At 30.3% G+C, this 18293-nt stretch overlaps 1 protein-coding gene across 3 annotated transcripts in view; it reads left to right on the plus strand.

Annotated features, from left to right (window-relative positions):
- Window positions 1–4943: 4943 nt before the first annotated feature.
- The window catches only part of LOC101895495 (homeobox protein cut), a 127720-nt gene continuing 114370 nt past the window's right edge, over window positions 4944–18293 (plus strand). For 2 of the 3 annotated variants that reach the window (XM_005186666.3, XM_020037902.2), the window contains exon 1: window positions 4947–6282. In XM_005186666.3, the coding sequence (XP_005186723.1) occupies window positions 6163–6282 (120 nt within the window). In that variant the 5' untranslated portion in view covers window positions 4947–6162. Of the gene's footprint in view, window positions 6283–18293 lie in introns of all 3 variants that reach the window. The other variant, XM_011295533.3, reaches the window with a different exon arrangement.

Raw genomic sequence — 18293 nt, forward strand, 5'->3', positions numbered from 1 at the left:
ATATTTTGGCTCCCAATGTCATGGGATTTATGCGCAAATGTCTTTCATACAACTGGAAACTCCCATACGAGGTCTTCAAGTCTCTTAAAAGTTCGTTACATAATTTTAAACCAAATATGTTGTGATTTATATGGAAATGTCTAAAATGGCGCCCAATGTGGGAAATATACGCTTTTAATGGGATTTATGTTCAAATGTCTTTCAAATAACAGGATATCAGGTTGTGCTCTTAAATATTGGACTCATGCTAATATTTTTCAAATGATCGACGCGAGTTTTTGTTTTTAATATAATATTGGCGCCCAAATTGGCATATATTTTGGCGCCCAATGTCATGGGATTTATGCGCAAATGTCTTTCATACAACTGGAAACTCCCATACGAGGTCTTCAAGTCTCTTAAAAGTTCGTTACATAATTTTAAACCAAATATGTTGTAATTTATATACAAATGTCTAAAAATTGCGTCCAATGTGGGAAATATACGCTTTTAATGGGATTTATTTTCAAATGTCTTTCAAATAACTGGATATTCGCTTGGGCTTTTAAATATTGGACTCATTCAAATATTTTTAAAATTATACTTTTTGATTTAAATATAAGATTGGCGCCCAAATTGGCGTATATTTTGATGGTATTTATACGGAAATGTCAGGAAGTCTCCTAATAGTTTTATGATTTTTTTTTTAAATTTCTTAATTTATTTGGTATGTGGAAAATGTCTTTCAAACTTTATAATTCCAAGCCCTAGCTGGTGTATGTTTTTCTATTGGATTTTACGCAAATGTCATTCAAATCGTTGGAAATTCTCCTGGATAGTCCATCAGTTCCCATAAATAATCAATACACAACTGTTTCTTTAATATATTGATTTGGCGCCCAATCTGAGTTAAATTTTTGTAATCCAGATTTATCACAAATGTCTTACAAAACGTTGGAATTTTTCCTAGAAATTCATTTCTCATTTTTTTAAATATCCAATCTTTGATCCACTGTTCCATTCAATTCAATTATAACCAAGTTTTTTTAATTTATGCCCAAATAAAAATGGAAAACATTCACATATTCGTTGCTACAAAACGAAAAATATACATATTCTAAATAATTTGAATGTTCAAACGAAATCCGAAACCACCTAATCACCCACCCACCAGACACCTAAAGGGGAAGTTTAATTTTTCGGCATCAAAAAAACAAAAACAAAAAAAAAACTTCATATGAGGGAGTAGGTGGTAAAATTTTACATTTTTGGGAGACGGTGGGTAAGGCAAAACAATGTACTTCAAAACAATTTTTTTAAATATTTTTGCAGGGTCAGAAGGTCCTTCAAAAAAATTCTGATAAAAAATATTCTCTTTAAAAAAATGCCCAAAATTAATCGTATTATGATGCCCAAGATTTATTTTTATTTATTTTTTTGAAGTGGCGCCCAAGCGTGGTCATTATAATCTACAGCCCTCTTCTAAAATCCTCGTTTGTTTTTTATAAAAATAATATTTAAAAAGACTTAATTTGGGCCTAAAAAGGTTCATTAAAAGGTTCTCAAAAAAAATATTTTTTTAAAAATTTTCAAAGATCTTTCAAACAATCCTCATAAAAAAATATTCTCTTTAAAAAAATAATGCCCAAAAATTATCGAAGGATTCGAAACATTCCTGCGATATGGGGTCCAACATTTATTTAATTAATTATTTCTTTCTTTTTTTTTTGAAGTGGCGCCCAAGTTTGGTCTTTATAATCTACAGCCCTCTTCTAAAATCCACTTTTTATTTGAAAAATTAATATTTAAAAGAAAAGGGCCCATTGAAAATGGTTCATTAAAATTTACTTGAAAAAAATATTAAAAAAAATTCGCAGGGCCGGAAGGTAATTAAAAAAAAATATTCTCCTTTAAAAGAAATAACGGCCAAAAATTATCGAAGGATATGACCTCCAACATTTATTTATTTTTCTTTTTTGTATTTTTTGTTTTGAACCATTTTTATAGGCTAGTGGCGCCCAAGCGTTGTCATTATAAGCTATAGCCCTCTTCTAAAATCCACGTTTGTTATTCTCTCTTAAATATTATTCTCTCTTAAATGTTATTCTCTCTTAAAAAAGGATTCGAAACATTCCAACAACGTCCAACATTTATTTAATTAATTTTTTTAAGTGGCGCCCAAGCTTTGTCTTTATAATCGACAGCCCTCTTCTAAAATCCACTTTTTACTTTAAAAAATAATTTAAAAAAAAATATTTTGGGCCTTTGAAAAATGTTCATTAAAATTTACTTAAAAAAATATTTTTTAAAGATTTTCGCAGGGCCAGTAGGTAATTGAAAAAAATAAAAAAAATATATTCTCCTTTAAAAACAATAATGCTTAAAAATTAGCGAAGTATTTAAAACCATTCCTGCGATATGATGCCTAAGATTTATTTATTTTTTTTTTAAGCATTTTATTAGGCTAGTGGCGTCCAAGCGTGGTGATTATAGTCTACAGACCTCTTCTAAAATCCACGGTTATTTTTTTATAAAAATGATATTTAAAAAAAAACTTTTTTAAAAAATTGTACCAAAAAAATATATTTTTTAAAATAAAAAAAAAAATTAATATTTTTTTAATAAAAAAATAATTATATTTTTAATAAAAAAAATAATTATATTTTTATTTTCGCAGGGCCAGAAAGTTGGTCAAAAAATATTTATAAAATTATATATAATTTTTTATATAAATCTGAAACCTTGGAACCTCCCTAATCACCTCAATATTGATTTCAAAATCATTTTTCCTATCTCTCGTTTTTTTTTCTTGCAGTAATAATATCAATACCCAACAACAAGCACAATTACTGCAACCAACAAAAACAAAAAAAAAAATAAATAAATAAATCCACAACAGCAGTAACGACATTCATTTAGCCATGGCATAAACGACAATAGTTATAATGGCAACAACAACAACAACTACAACAATAGCAATCATAGCCAACATATTCAACATAGTTATATTATGATGTAGAGAGGGGGGTACTTCACTATATGTGTGTGTTGGATCCTCACACACATATGAACATACATATGTATGGGTGTGGATATCCATCCATCTATACCGTATTGCTATCCCGTCATTCAGCCAGAAGAAAAACGGACGAAAAAATACAAAAAAAAAACACAGAATATCTATGGATCCACATTACAACAACGTTATGGCCCAAGAAAGGCAAGAACAATGAATTGTTAACACAGCAGCAACAACAACAACAAACAACAGCAGCAGCAATGACGATTCCAAGCAAGCCATAACATCCCATTCACATTTGAAGTCATACCCAGCAATAATATTGTGCTCCACCTCACTCTCAATACAACAGCAACTACAAACAACTCGCACAAACCTTAGTAGCAGACAATAACACAAACATATTCCTCTGGAGAGGGGAGCCGGTTGGGGAGACAGGCCAGCACCAGAATCCCCATACCTTGCCAGCGATGACAATACCAGGCGGCAGCAGAAGCAGCAGCAACAAAAAAAAACTTATCGAATTGAATAAATGCAAAAGACATAAAAAATCGAACTCTGAGAGCTTAACACCATTTATACAAGACGACAGAAGAAGACAAAGCAGCAGGAGGCGAAGAAGCTGAAGCAGTAGAAGAATCATCTGAAAAGCTAACCATTTGCTTAAGCAAGCCAGCAACCAAGCAACAACAAAAAAAAAACCAAGTACCTATTGCCTTATGGTGCCTGAGAGTAAGAGAGAAGGCATGAGCAGCAGCAGCATGCTACCATAAAAATGGGGGGCCAAACACATACTCCCATGTGGGTATTTGTTGATGAAGGGGAGAGAGAGAGGAGGGGGGGTTGTCTTAAAAAAAGATACGACAACCACAATCAAATGCCTGTTATAGTGAGTATGAGAGTTAAGGTTTTTGCTCTATGCTTTTGTGGAGAGCATTGGCAAAAAAGAGTGAGAGGGATTTTTTGGCCAAAGGGAGAAGAGGGGAAAGTTGATAATTTTACTTAAAATTTATTATTGATTTTTTTTGATTAATAATTTTTTGATTTTTTTTTTTTTCAAAAAAAAAATTTTTTGAGGGGAGGAGTTTTTTTTTGTGAAATGTTATTTTTATTTATTTAATAGAGAAAGAGAGAGAGAGCAAGAGAGCCTGGTTTTTCAATCAATTGAGTGGGGATGTATGGCTATTGGTTCGAAATAAAATTAACATGACAATTTTCCTTGGCTGAGCAGTCAATATGAGTTATATTATTACATGACCCCATGAATTGAGAGCAATACAAAAACAGCAACAACAACAACAACAGCCACACCACCAGCAATAATGATGAGTGAGTGAGAATTGTTGTTGTCTGCAAGCCACTGAAGCAAAACAAAACGAAAAAGAAAAAACACAAACAAAACAAATCGCCAAACAAAACAAATCAAACAGTTATTAAATGAGTGAGAGAGCTGCTCTCCCTCCACAAAAAAACCATACTCATCAATACAATGCGCTCGCTCTCTCTCTCTCTTTTGATGGGAGTCTGGCTCTTTGCCCCTTAACAATCGACACAATACCGTATTTTCAGTTTTTCCATCACACACACCGACTCGTCCATCGGCACACCAGCCATGTGAACCCCCCTGCACGACAGACGAACAGCAACGAACCAACAAACAAAACCAATAAACCAAAACCCAACAGCCAATACTCACGTGTGTGTGATGCATTATCGAGAGAGCAACCCAGTCAGCCAGCCAACCGTTAATTCATTTCCTTCGCACACACACCGAAATGAATTGAGAGCGAGAGCAAACCAACAAGAGCACAAGGTTTGCTTACGCTCACAACGAGGCAAAGGCAAATGAGTTTGCCTGAATGTTCGTTGCTCGGTGGTTCGTTCGTGTGTTTGGTTGTCTGTTTGTTGGTTTCGCTGTTAATGTAGCTATGTGTGCGTAAGTAGCTGTGTGTGTGCCTGCCGTGTGTTTGGCTGTTTGATTGCTCTGGCTGGCTGGCTGGCTGGCTTACTCCCATAGTTGTTGTGTGTTGTTTTTGTTCAATGGGGTTGTGTAAGCTGCGTTAATGTTCGATTTGTTTAGTCATCAGTTGAATTCGTGACAGGCAACATCTCATTAGATTAACGTTGCGCTGTCTATCGGTTTTTTTGTAGTAAATAATCAAATCAGATCACACAAAAAACAACCAAACTCACACACACACATAACAACAACAAAAAAACAAAACACACATGTAATAGCCAAGAAATTTTCAAAAATTATTGGAAAATTCAAAATAAAAAAAATAATATTGAAAAAAAAAATTCTAACTGAAAAAAAATCATGGATTAATTCTGAAATTAAAAAAATAAAATAAAAAATAAATGCCTAGACGGAATACTTATTTTAAAACCAAGTGGAACAAAAATAACAACAACAACATAAAACATAAACAAAACAAGTGTTTACTGTGCTGAAAATCTTGCCAACAACAACAAAACAAGTGTTTTGCGAAAAAAAATCAAACCAAAAAAATATGGAAATTTGAAAACCCCCCCAAAATCAAAACAGAGTGTTAAGAAAAAATTTTAAAATTTAAAAAAAGAAAATTAAAGAAAAATGCTGTAATTTTGAAAAAAAATATCAATTCCTTGGAAAAAAAATCTGACAACAACTCAATGGCCAAAATTAAATTCAAATTCAAATTTGTGTTAGAAAATATGGTTTTGTGTTGATATTGAAGAGCATTAAAAAATATTTAGTTTCAAAACCTGCCGAATTATTGGAAAAGTGTTTTAAGAACAAAACAGACAAACTGGAATCTATAACAGGAAAAACGTTGCTCTCCACAACAACAACAACAACAGCAACAACATTAAGCCACCGCCCTAACAGTAGTGGTCCATTGACAAGCGCCACGGCTGCTGGCCCCCCAAACACCTTCATCAACACCATCACCTCATCTCCATCATCATCATCAACGTCATCCAAGCCATTGGCATTTGCATCATCCGCAAGTGAATCAAAACCAGCCGCAACCTCCCCCACAACAGCCTTATCACCTGTGGCCGCTAATCCAATTATCAGCTCCAACACCACCATTACCACCACGGCTACCTCGACCAGCTCCAGCTCCATCAATATTGATCCAATAGCTGTTGAGGCCTCCTCGAACCAAAGCAACCGAATGCAGCCAACATTGCCACAAACAGCCGGTACAGCCGATATGGATTTGACGGCTGTACAATCAATGGATTGGTTTTTCAAAAAGGAACAAATTTATTTATTGGCACAATTTTGGCAACAGGTAAGTTTCGAAAAAAAAATTTTAAATTCAATTTTAGGAAAAAATTGGAAAAAATTAATAAATTTTTGAGGACCACAGGGGGAAATAAATTGAAAACCAAGATTGAAATAAAAATGTTGCAAAAGGATTTTAAAGTTAGTTTGAAGCTAGGAAACCTGGTTTAAAAACTTTAAAATAATTTGGAAATCAAGAAATTGAGAACCAATTTTTAAATAGAAATACTGGTTTTGGAATTTTTAAAGCAATTTTAAAATAAGTAAATTAATTAGAAGCAAGATTCAAATAAAAATTTTACAGATGAATTATGGAGTTGACGTCGTTTGTTGAGTGGCTTAAAAAATTCAAAATAATTTTGAAATTAAAGAAATAATTTGTATTTAGAATGGCTAAAAAATCGAAATAGAAACAATAATTGCTTTTTTGCCCGGAATAGGTTCAAAAAAAACGCTCTAACTTTGCGACAATTCATTTTAAAATTTTCAAATCTGTTTTGAAATATTTTTAAGAGTGCCTAGAAAAATTGAAAATTTGTTTGAAAACTCAAAACCAAAACTGAATATTTTTTAAATGGCATAAAATTTTAAAAGTTCCTAAAAACTAAATAATTTATTTTGACGACCTGGAAAAATCGAAAAAAATAATTGTCCATGTCTAAGACTGCAATAGGTGGCAAAATTTAAGATTGACAGGTTATAACCTATATATAAAAATTATAAAAAAATATTGAAATTCCTCTGAAACTGCAAAAAATCGAAATAGTTAAAAAATATTTTTTTCTCGAAGTAGTCTCAAACAATCTGTCGTAACTTTGCAAAATTTTGGTTTAAAATTTCCAAACCTGTTTTGAAATGTTTTTAAGAGTGCCTAGAAAAATTGAAAATTGTTTGGAAAACTCGAACCCAAAAGGGAATATTTTTTACATGGCAAAATATTAAAAAAAGAAAAAAAAACAAAAAATTACTTATTTTTTAGAAGGTCTTACAATGACTCCAAAAATGGGTTTTCTACACTTTTATGGTAACTAAAGGTCATAAATTAAGTTTATCGAACTGAAACCAGAAATTGAAAACACTCAAATAATTTTTAAATATCTTTTTGAGGGTTTGGAAAAATAAAAATGTCAAATAATTTTTATTCTGGCGATGGGATACTACTTTAAACCGCCATAACTTGGAAAACCTTAGTTTCAATTTTTTCAAATAATTTCGAAATATTTTTGAAAATGTTTAGAAAAAATCAAAATTATTTTAATTGTTCGAACCTTTGTGGGATTTAAATAATAAGTCTCATTTTTAACACATCATATCAAAAATTGTGAAAATTCGAAAAAAAAATGATATAAACCGCCATAACTTTGAAACTATTAGTCTCAAAATTTCAAAATAATTTCGAAATAGTCTTGAAGGTGTCTTGAATAATTCAAAAATAAGAGGAACATTCAAACCTTGAACTTTAAGTAACCAACCTCATTTTTAAAGTGTTAATATTTGGAAAAATCCAAAAAAAAAAATTGATAGAAACCGTCATAACTTTGAAACCCGTAGTCTCAAAATTTCAAGATAATTTTGAAACATTCCTGAAAGTGTCTAGAATAATTCAAAATTATGTGGAACATTCGAACCTTGAACTGTAACTAGCGGGTTTCAATTTTAAAACACTAAGTTTGCAAAAATACGAAATAATATAGGTAGTTAGGTCAATTCAAAACGCCATATCTTTTCAAACCTCTATTTTAAAATTTTCAGATAATTTCGAAATATTCTTGAAAGTCTCTAGAAAAATTCAAAATTATTTAAAACATTCGAACCCTAGACTTTAACTAATAAGTTACAATTTTAAAACACGAAGTTTACAAAAATACGAAAAATATAGATACGTAGGTCAATTCAAAACGCCATAACTTTTCAAAACTATGTTTTAAAATTTTCAAATAATTTCGAAATATTCTTGAAAGTGTCTAGAAAAAATCAAAATTATTTAAAACATTCGAACCTTGAAAGATGACGACCCTTAATTAAAAGGTACTAAATTTTATGCATTTTTTGGCGTTTTTTTAATTGAAATATCTTGTCAATATTCCTAACATCACTGCCTTTCGATAATTGCAGCTGAAACTGCTTTCAAAATGTATTTCAATATTATTACATTAATATTTGCAATTTTCCAAGAAGCCCCTACGAAGTTCTAAGTAAAAAGGAAAATATATTTGCTTTTATTATGTTTTTCTCCACTTCGTGGTGGCTATCATAAAAAAATAATATTTTTGTCGAACTCTACATGTAGGGGAACTTAAAAAAAATTTCTTGGATACATGCCAAAATGTCTGGCCAAAACTTCAAATGAAACACTCAAAGAACTCCTTTAGTCTAGGCATTTGAAATAATTTCTTGCAGACGTAAAATGATGAAAAATTGAAAAAAAAAAAAAAAACAAAATATTAAGGAAGTTAAAAATGATTTCATTTTGCCATTGAATTTTCTAAAACCACACATATTAATCACCTGATTTTGTGAGAGAAAAAATTAACAACAAACAAATAAATCTATAACAATTATCAAAATCAACTTCAATCAAGTGATAGTAATTTTCAATAATTTATTGATTTAAAACCTACACAAGTTCACAAAAACACAAATAACACGCAAATATAATTAATTTCAGTGTTCGTTCCTCTCGTTTTATTGCCAAAGGGTTATTAGAAACATTTGTTGGCCTGTCTTAATTCGATTTGATATCGAAAACGGCAAACAAAAAACCTAATGCCATTCAATCATGTCATTAATAATAGATAGATACCCGACAAATGCAATTTTGAAAATTCGCATAGACAGCTGAGAGTGAGAAATGTTGTGGCGGACGGACGGACATACAGTGGAATATTTGCTGCAGATCAAGTTTTTGCTCTGAGATCATTAGCATTTTTTTTTTTTGCTAACAGCACAAATTCTGGGAATTTTTTTTTCCAAATGCAAAACACAAGTTTTCTGGGAAGTATTGGGAACATAATATTGATTTTATGGCAAGAGAACCAATTCAATTTCTCATAAAAATCATTAATTTCATTTATCTTCAACAAAAACGGCAAAATAAAACATTTTTGGCAAAAATTGCTTAAAAGCGAATTTTGTCAGAAATCGCTTCTTCGAACTTAAATCAACTCACAACTCACATATTTATACCTCTAATCGCTATTTCTTCGTGTAAGAACCGTTTGAATGGGTTTTACTCAAGGTGTATGAAACTTCAATATGCCGTCGGCAAACTGCAAAATCTCAATTTTGTCCATTAAAAGTTAAGTAAAAATTCCAATATTTTGCGTACACATTCTATAGCCTATAAAGAATATATACGCCAAAAATCATAAATAAATATATAAATTTTGACTATTATATTTAATAAATATTGGAAATGTTTTAAAAAATAAATTTTCCCTTTGTGACACTGATTTTTCCTTGTTAAATATACGTTAAACATGACATAGGTCAATGATTTTGGGCACATATAATCTTAAGGTCATCTAGAAAAGCTCCTGCAAAAATGGATAATCTAAGTTATTCCTAAACTAAAATATGCATCTGATTTGTGGTGCTGATAAGGTACACAAGAAAATGAGAATTATGTATTTTTCTTGGTTACTAAAAATATGTTTATTCTATGTATCTAATAGCGTAAATAGAAGTTGGAGATTTTGCATATAGGTTCTCTAGGCTTCCTAGCATATATCACAAAAAAACACAAAGACCTACATGGTACCTGAGAGGAGTTGCAAGCCTCTCTTTTCATAAGTCTGCCAAATTTTGAGGAAATAAAAGTTTTCTTTGCGTATTTCTATCATTTTTGTTTTATGTGGTTTATAGTTATGATAAAAACCTGAATATTTCCTCAGAGGATCTTGGGATATTAAGGAATGAGACAGGAAAAAATCAGAGCCCCATATGATCCACACGTTGAGTTACGGTGGTTTTCCACAATATTTTCAAATATTTCCAAAATATTTATACATTTTGCGTAATTTCATATATGTGGTCTTGAGTGCCTCTTAATAAAGCTACATATCTAAGATTCTGCAGTGTTAGTTCTTAAAAATCACAGAATACATTGTCAGAAATTCAGTTCTCTATATAATTATTCTGTGGAGTTATAGCTTCGTATTTTCCATACTATCGGAAGTTTTTATGCGAATTTCGTCTTTTGCGCATCTTCATTTATGTGGCCATTAGAACTTTATTGTTGGCATAGACGTTTAATTTTTTGCAATGGGAGTCCTAAGATATCCCAGATTATAGATTAAAAAAATTAAAACCCCATAAGTTCCCTAAGAGAATTTACAGGTCCGAGATTTTCATAATTTTGTTGATTATTTTAAATCTAAATCTTGCGTATTACCACATATAGACTTTTGAGAAGTTCATAGTTGCCACAGAACATTCATTTTTTGCAGAGAGGGTCCTAAGATATTCCCAAATACATCGACAAAAAAATCAAAATCCAATAAGTTCCCTTAGCGGAGATACAGGTCCGAGTTTTTCATAATTTTGTTAATTTTTGAAAACGAATTTCTCTTTTTGCGTATTTTTACTTTTGTGGTTTCGAAAACCTCATAATTGACATAGAAGCCTAAATTTTTGCATTGTAGTTCCTAAGATATCCCGAAATGTATCAGCAAAAAATCGAAACCCTAGAGGGTATATAGTCGGAGTTATAGGTCCGAATGTTTAATAATTTTGTCAAATTCTTTAAATAAAATTCTTGTTTTGCGCATTGTCATTTTTGTGCTGTTATTTATCTCTTAGCGACAATTAAGGGTTAACATTTCACACAAGTGGTCTGTGGGTAATCCAGAATATGCCATCAAAAATCCAAAGTCTCTTCAGATCCATTAGCGGAGTTACAGGATTATTTTTTTTTAAATTCTTTCAAAACAAACAATACATTTTTTACTTTTGCGCATATTAATTTTTGTTTTTTTTTTTGTGTTTCATGGCGACAATTGAGGGTTAAAATTTTGTACAAATGCTCCTAAGGTATTGCAAAATATGTTTTTTAAAAATCTATAAGATCCATAAGGGGAGTTACAGAACCAAAGACTCTGAATTTTGTCAAAGTTTAAGCTATTGTTTTTTCTTTTGTGCATTTCCATTTTCGTGGTCCAGAGTGGCTCTTAGTGGCAATTGAGGGTTGAAATTTTGCATAGATGCTCTTAAGATATTGCAGAATATGTTGTAAAAATATCAAAGGTCCGTAAGACCTGTAAGGAGAGTTACAGAACCAATATTTTCTGAATTTTGCCAAAATTTCAACTATTACTTTTTCTTTTGCGCATTTCCTTTTATGTGCTTTAGGGTGTCTTATAGTGACAATAAGGAAGAGGAATTTTGCACAGATGCTCCTAAGGCATTGTAGAATATGTTGTAAAAATATTAAAGCCCCATAGGATCCTTGGGGGGAGTTACGGAACCAAGATTTTCTTAATTTTGCAGAAAATTTGAATGATTTTTTTAATTTTGCGTTGTTGTATTTGATTTGCTTTATATACCTCCTGATGGACTTGGAAACTTAAGGTTTGGCACATATAGCCTAGAGCTATCCCAGAATATATCCTCATAAATTTAGGGTTGTAAATTTAGCCTGATCTAAGTTATATGGCAATTATTTAAATATCATTTTTGTTTAAGTTATTTATCTTAAGTTATTTGTAGGTAAATTTTTAATCGGTTTAGTAGTCTTCCGTTTTTATTTTAATTTTTTCTTACAATTCTGAAATTGGTTTCCAATAACCAAAAAGTAGAAAAAAAAAAACACTTGTGACGTTATTTTCCAGATTTGACTTTGATTCCAATTACAGAAAATTACGTTTCATCAGCATTTAAGCGCTTGCTCTGGTTTTTCATTCAAACATCGTCAAAATCTAGTTCCGTATTTTTGTTCTGGTGTACTTCTTGTGTTATGGTTTCAATTTTTCAAAACAAACTTGACCCAAATATTATTGTGGGGAAAACTAGAAGACCAACAGTAACTCAAATCAATTGTCAAGTCAGCGGAAAATGCAATGCTGAACCAAAAATGGAATTGATTTTTGTGGGGGACTGTTTTTTTTCTGTTTTTTTTTTTTTCCTAAGAATTGGCCCATAATCTTGGTCTAGTTTCAGTAAGAACTGGAAAGTAATGAGTGACTTGGCTAATATATTTTTAATTATTTTCGCTTGAAGCTGATTTTGAATATTGATCTTTATTTCAATATATTTTTGTGTTTTTTTTGCTGCCTCAACTCATTAATGACTCGTTCAGCTGCAGTTTTGTTTTTAAGAAACAAAAAATATTTGCAACCTGCACGCACTCACACTCATCACACTTAACATCGAACCTGGCCACAACACAAGTATATTTTTTTGTTGGCCCGACCTGGCCACCGAACAAAGGGGTGTGTACAAAATGATATTTTATTCAATATCCTACACACGCAGCAGCGATTTGTCCTTTTCACTGATGAATAGTCATCAGCAGGTTGGGTCGGTTGCTTGCTCGGCCGGCCAGCCAGGCAGAAAAATCAAACCGAAAAAGAAATACAATTGATGGGCATCAACATATTAACAACTGGCTGGCTGGATGGCTGACTGACTGAGTGACTGGTTGGATGATCGGTTGGCTTAGTTGGCTCCTTTTGATATATTTGTCTGTCTCTTGGCCAGGATCTTCGTATGGGATTTCGTTTTTAGTATTCCTTTTTTTTTTTTTGATGTATTTGCGTCTTGAATTTTGAAAACCTAAAATTAAAAACTCATAAGATATCGACTGATATATTGAGTGCGGCTGGTTTTTTCTTTGTTGCTCTGCTCTGTCCTGCTCTCCTCTCGCTCTCTTAATGCCTAATCTACAAATGGCCATTAATAACAATAAAAAAAGCAACAACAAAACCATCTTCTTGGATTAGCTCAGCTTCGTTTCTTGGCCCAAGCCATGGCCCGAAATCAAAAGGTAATTAGGCGTTTTTATGAAGATGTATAAGACGACCAGCTCCGACATCCAATTGTTTGATAATTCTAATTGTAATGTAATTAATATTACTTTTATATAGCTTCCTCTTTTTTCTTTACAAAAAAAAAAAAATTCCAAAAAAATAGTTTTGACTTCTTTAAAAAATATTTTTTTTGTTTAACAAATTATTGTTAATTTCCTGTTTTGAGGGCAAAGAATACAAAAGCCCCCACCACCTTCGTGGAAAAAAGCCTAAGAGGTCAATAACAATTTAATACCTCTAATTGTTTTAAATTATGGCCTAATGATGGCCATTGGCCGGCTAGGCTTTTAATAACTTAATAAAGCTTGGGTCAAATTAACAATAAAGAAAAATACAAAACAAAATAAATAAAAATGGCCAAAAAAACACAAATTACCCGAAAAATAAAGCAAAAAACTACCTAAAAGTAGGCAATACTTGAGATAATTTCAGAATTTAACTTAAGTTAAGTTAACTTAAGTTATATTTTATTGAGTCTTTTTTTATCAATAAGATTACAATTAAAAACAATATAAAGGAATCCTTAAGACTATAATGTATTATCCTAATGTCAAGAAAAGTTATACAGCATCATGCTTCATTTAATAAAAAGGCAATAAAATGTGAACATCTGGTGTGTTAATGGACGCCCTTGCTCCCGGGACTTTTACATAAAAGAGAAAATCTTAAATCTAGGGTTTAAAACTTAAAACTAAAACTTACATCTAAAAATAAAAACATATGAAAAAGAACAAAAAAAATAACAAAACAATAAAATAACAACAATAATAATAAAAAAAAAAATAATAATAAAAAGGTACGCAATAGCTACCCACGATGAGTCCCGGCGAGCGCCTTTTCATAAAAATTAATAAGTTACTCTTTTTCCAAATAATTATAATTTTAAAAATAAGAAATTTAGAAAACGAAAAAAAAAAATAATAAATAAATAAAAATGTCCCAAAAACAAATTAAACATCTTCCTAAAAGTAGGCAATACACGAGATCGTTTGAGAGTTTAAAAATGGAAAAGTTTTTCTTTTCTAAAATAAATTTTAGTTTTAAAAACAAGAAGTTTCTCATTTTAAATAATAAAAATTTATTTCAATAGAAATTAACTAACGATTTTTATTGCATATCTTAAGGCACACTTTTTTCAAAATTAGGTTTTTTGTTGTTGTAAAATTTTTAGTTTTTATGAAAATATTTTTGCTTTGAAAAATCAAATTCTTTAAATTATGAAAAATATAAACCAAACAGTTGCCAAAATCACTGTTTTCTGGAAAATATTCAATTTTTATTGCATACTTTTAGGTTAGTATTTTTTATTTAATTTACGAAAAAGGCTGCAATAACGCTTTTTTGAATTTTTTTGTAATAATTAATTAAAATAGAGAACAGAAGGCAACAATTATGGGAATACAAATACTCTTAGGCTCGAAGCTTTTCCAATAATTAGTAAAAATATTTATTTTTCACATTTGTAACCCAAAATAATTGCTATAAGATTTAATAGTCCGAATAAATCAATATTAAAATGTTATAAAAATTTTAGAGCACACTTTTAGGAAAAAAGTTTTCAAAAATTATTTAAAAACACCTTTCTTTACGATAAAATAATTGAAATAACTTAAAATTTAATGAATAATAAAAACAAACAAATATTGAAACTTAAATAATTTTTATAGCATACTCCTAGGTGGTGTTATTTCAAAATATGCCTAAAAAAATTTGTTATAGGAATTTTTTTACCAAATTCGCAATAAATTATTAAAATCTTGCATTACATATTAAATTACTTGTTTTTTCTAAGTTTAAAAATTTTTATAGCCTACTTTTAGGTGGGAATATTTTCCTAATATCAGGAAAACTATATGAAAAATATATATTAAAATTTTATGAGTTCTTTTGAGGGATACATAAAGTAGTGTCTTCTTATAAAAATAAAAAAAATACATACACAACATTTTAAAGCATACTTTTAGGTAGTTATTTTTGCAGATTCATAAAAATCAATGATTTTTATTCTAGGTCCCTTAGGCAACAAATATGACAATAAATCACAAAATTTGAAAAAAATATTTAAATAATTACCAGATTTTTTGTAACATACTTTTGGGGGCTTAATTTTTTTTTTGCCTTTGTGAAATCGAAAATCCAAACCCAGGTTAATTATTTTAACAATTATGACAATAAATCACAAAATTTAAAAAAATGTTTAAATAATTACCAGATTTTTTGTAGCATACTTTTGGGCGCTTAATTTTTTTCCTTTGCAAAATCGAAAATTTTTTGCAATTATTTGTCCCTATACATAAAAAAATTCATTAAAATAACATGGTATAGAATTTTTCAAATATTTTTAGCCTACTTTTAGGAGTTAATTTTTTTCTTTTTTAAATTTTTTTGATTTTCTTAAAATTTTCATATTTTCTCGAATGTATCTAAAACAACGGATGCTTGGTGATTATATTTGTGTTTTTTTTTTCTAATTTCTTACTTGGCCTTTTTCCCATTATTAAATATCAATAAATCAAATGGGGCTTTTTTGTGTTTTTTTTTCGCTTCGCTTTACTCTTCAATGACATGCTCCCTGTGTTATTTTGCGGTTTTATAGCATTTTTTTTTGACAAAATTCAATAATTGGCAATATATTAGTGATGACTTTTTTCGTTTTGGGTTTTAATGCTTTTAGTTTGGGAAAAATTATGGCCACAATATTTCTGCGTTGCTTTCATGTTGCCTGCTAAAATTTATTGGTTTTTTGATATTGGCTGATTGTCAGTTTTTACGTTTTCTTTTTTTTTTTTGTCCACAAAATGGAAAATATTTCGAATTTTCAATAATTTTTTTTGTGTTCTCCTGATTTCTAATCTTTTATTTTTTGGTTTTGTGGTCTTTGTTTGTTTTAATGTAGTTAGTCATGTTCTATATTAAAAATCATAAATATAATGTCAAAGCTTATTAATCATTTGAAGAGAGACATTCATTCGATTATGGATTGTGTTCGGTTTTAAAAATAAACTGAAAATTCCAGGCGAACCACAGTCGAAATGAGGGTGGATTTGCCCAGTTTCTTTTTTTTTTTGTTCTTCTTTCAATAATAGCAATTTTTTATGGTTTTTTCGATGATGATCATCGAAATGATGACTGTGACAACAACATTAAGGCCTATGGCAATTTTAATACGATCAATAAATATAAAAATTTATTGATGAAATTTTCACACCCCACACAGACCCAGAGAACAACAAATATTCCATGAGAGATGTCACTTGTTTTCTTGTTTTTTTTTCTGATGCAAACGACAGATGACAATCCCAAACGATCGACAGCACCAGAAATCCATAAAAACTGCCATTAAAATTCAGAAATACAATTTCTTCCTAGGCCGGGGGAATCTTGGGGGGAGAAAAATTCAATATTTTGTCCCAAATTCTCAATAATATTTTTTTTGTTGAGGAGGAGGGGGGAGGCATATAAAATGCTTGATCAAAAGATCATGAACTTTTATTAAACAGAAAAAAAATCATCAGCAACAACATCATGAACGGCATCTGAAATAAATTGAAGAACCAGAGACTCCCCCACAAAAACAGACTCAGCAGCAGCAAGAATTTTAATGAAATTTCAATTTAATATTTTGTTGGTTTTTTTGGAGGTTCTGTATAGAACTGGGGAGAGGAGAGGGGTTATTTTTAATTTCCTTATTGACATATTAATTTAATATAATTAAGAGAAAAAAATAAAATCCAAAAACTAAAACAGTAGTTTTGAACATCCGTTCCCAAATGGCTGGAGGCGTTCGATTTATTTTTCAATATTGATTCGAAAATTAATCACCATAAATTACACAGAAATTTAGAGTTAACAAAATTTGAAAAATAAAATCAAATATAAACAAAAACAAACAAATAACCGGCTAAATGTTATCTAGCCAACGAAAAAAAAAAACGACTTAAACGCTACAAAATGCAGCCGGCAAAACGGCTGCTTAGCTATGGAGTGGAGGTAGTAGTCAAACACACCAAGGCACGTATGGGACGCAACGCCAGAACGCCAGACAAATTAGAGCTACAGCTACTTGGCCAGCCAGCCAGCCCCAGCTAACTAGCTCGCTATTTTACCAGCAACAACAACAACAAAAATCGTTTTTTTTCTACAGTTTTGGAATATTAATTGTGTTCGAAATGTTTTTGGCATGTTAACAAGAAAACTGTTAAATAAAATACATAATATCACCAAACACATGGACAGAGCTCCCCCTCCTCTCTCCCGCGAATATTTTCACACGCTTCTTTCTCCAAAAGAAAATTAAACAAAAAAAAAAAAAAAAACAAAATTGAAAAAACAAAAATATTTAAAGCAAATGCATTTAGCAATTTGTGCTCAACAATGATTACAACAAACAAAATGCAACAACAACAACAACAAATTGGTATCGAAATTATCATGGAAAAACAAACAGTATGTATGTATGTAAATTGCATACTGAAAATGAATCATGCAAAATTACAGGAGGTGGAGAAGGAGCAGAGAATCACTGCCTCACACAAAATTGGAGCAAATACAGAAATTAATGAGAAAATTAAATATAAAAAAATAAATAAATAAATAAATAAATGACAATAACACAGAAAATATATGAAAAAACAAAATTTATTGATTGAAAAAAAAAAAAAATGGAAAAAACTGAATATTAAAAAAAATAATTTCAAATTATAAATTCAGATTTTCAAATATTTGGAAATAATGTTTAGCCTGGAAAAAAATTGTGCTAATCTAAATACAACAATTCTTGCTCTTGAATCCCTAAAAGAAGGCAATATTTTTACTTCAAGGATATAAATTGAAAAAAAAAAAAAAAAAAAAAAAACAATTGCCCAACTGTTCTGAATGCCTTAAACAGCCGTTGAAACCTAATTTCCTAATGGAAAAAAATTGAATATAAAAAAGAATTATAATTTCAAATTTTCAAATATTTGGAAATAATCCAATAAAATAATAATAATAT

The sequence above is a fragment of the Musca domestica genome, unplaced genomic scaffold (assembly GCF_030504385.1).
Source record: "Musca domestica strain aabys unplaced genomic scaffold, Musca_domestica.polishedcontigs.V.1.1 20, whole genome shotgun sequence".
Classification (NCBI taxonomy): domain Eukaryota; kingdom Metazoa; phylum Arthropoda; class Insecta; order Diptera; family Muscidae; genus Musca; species Musca domestica.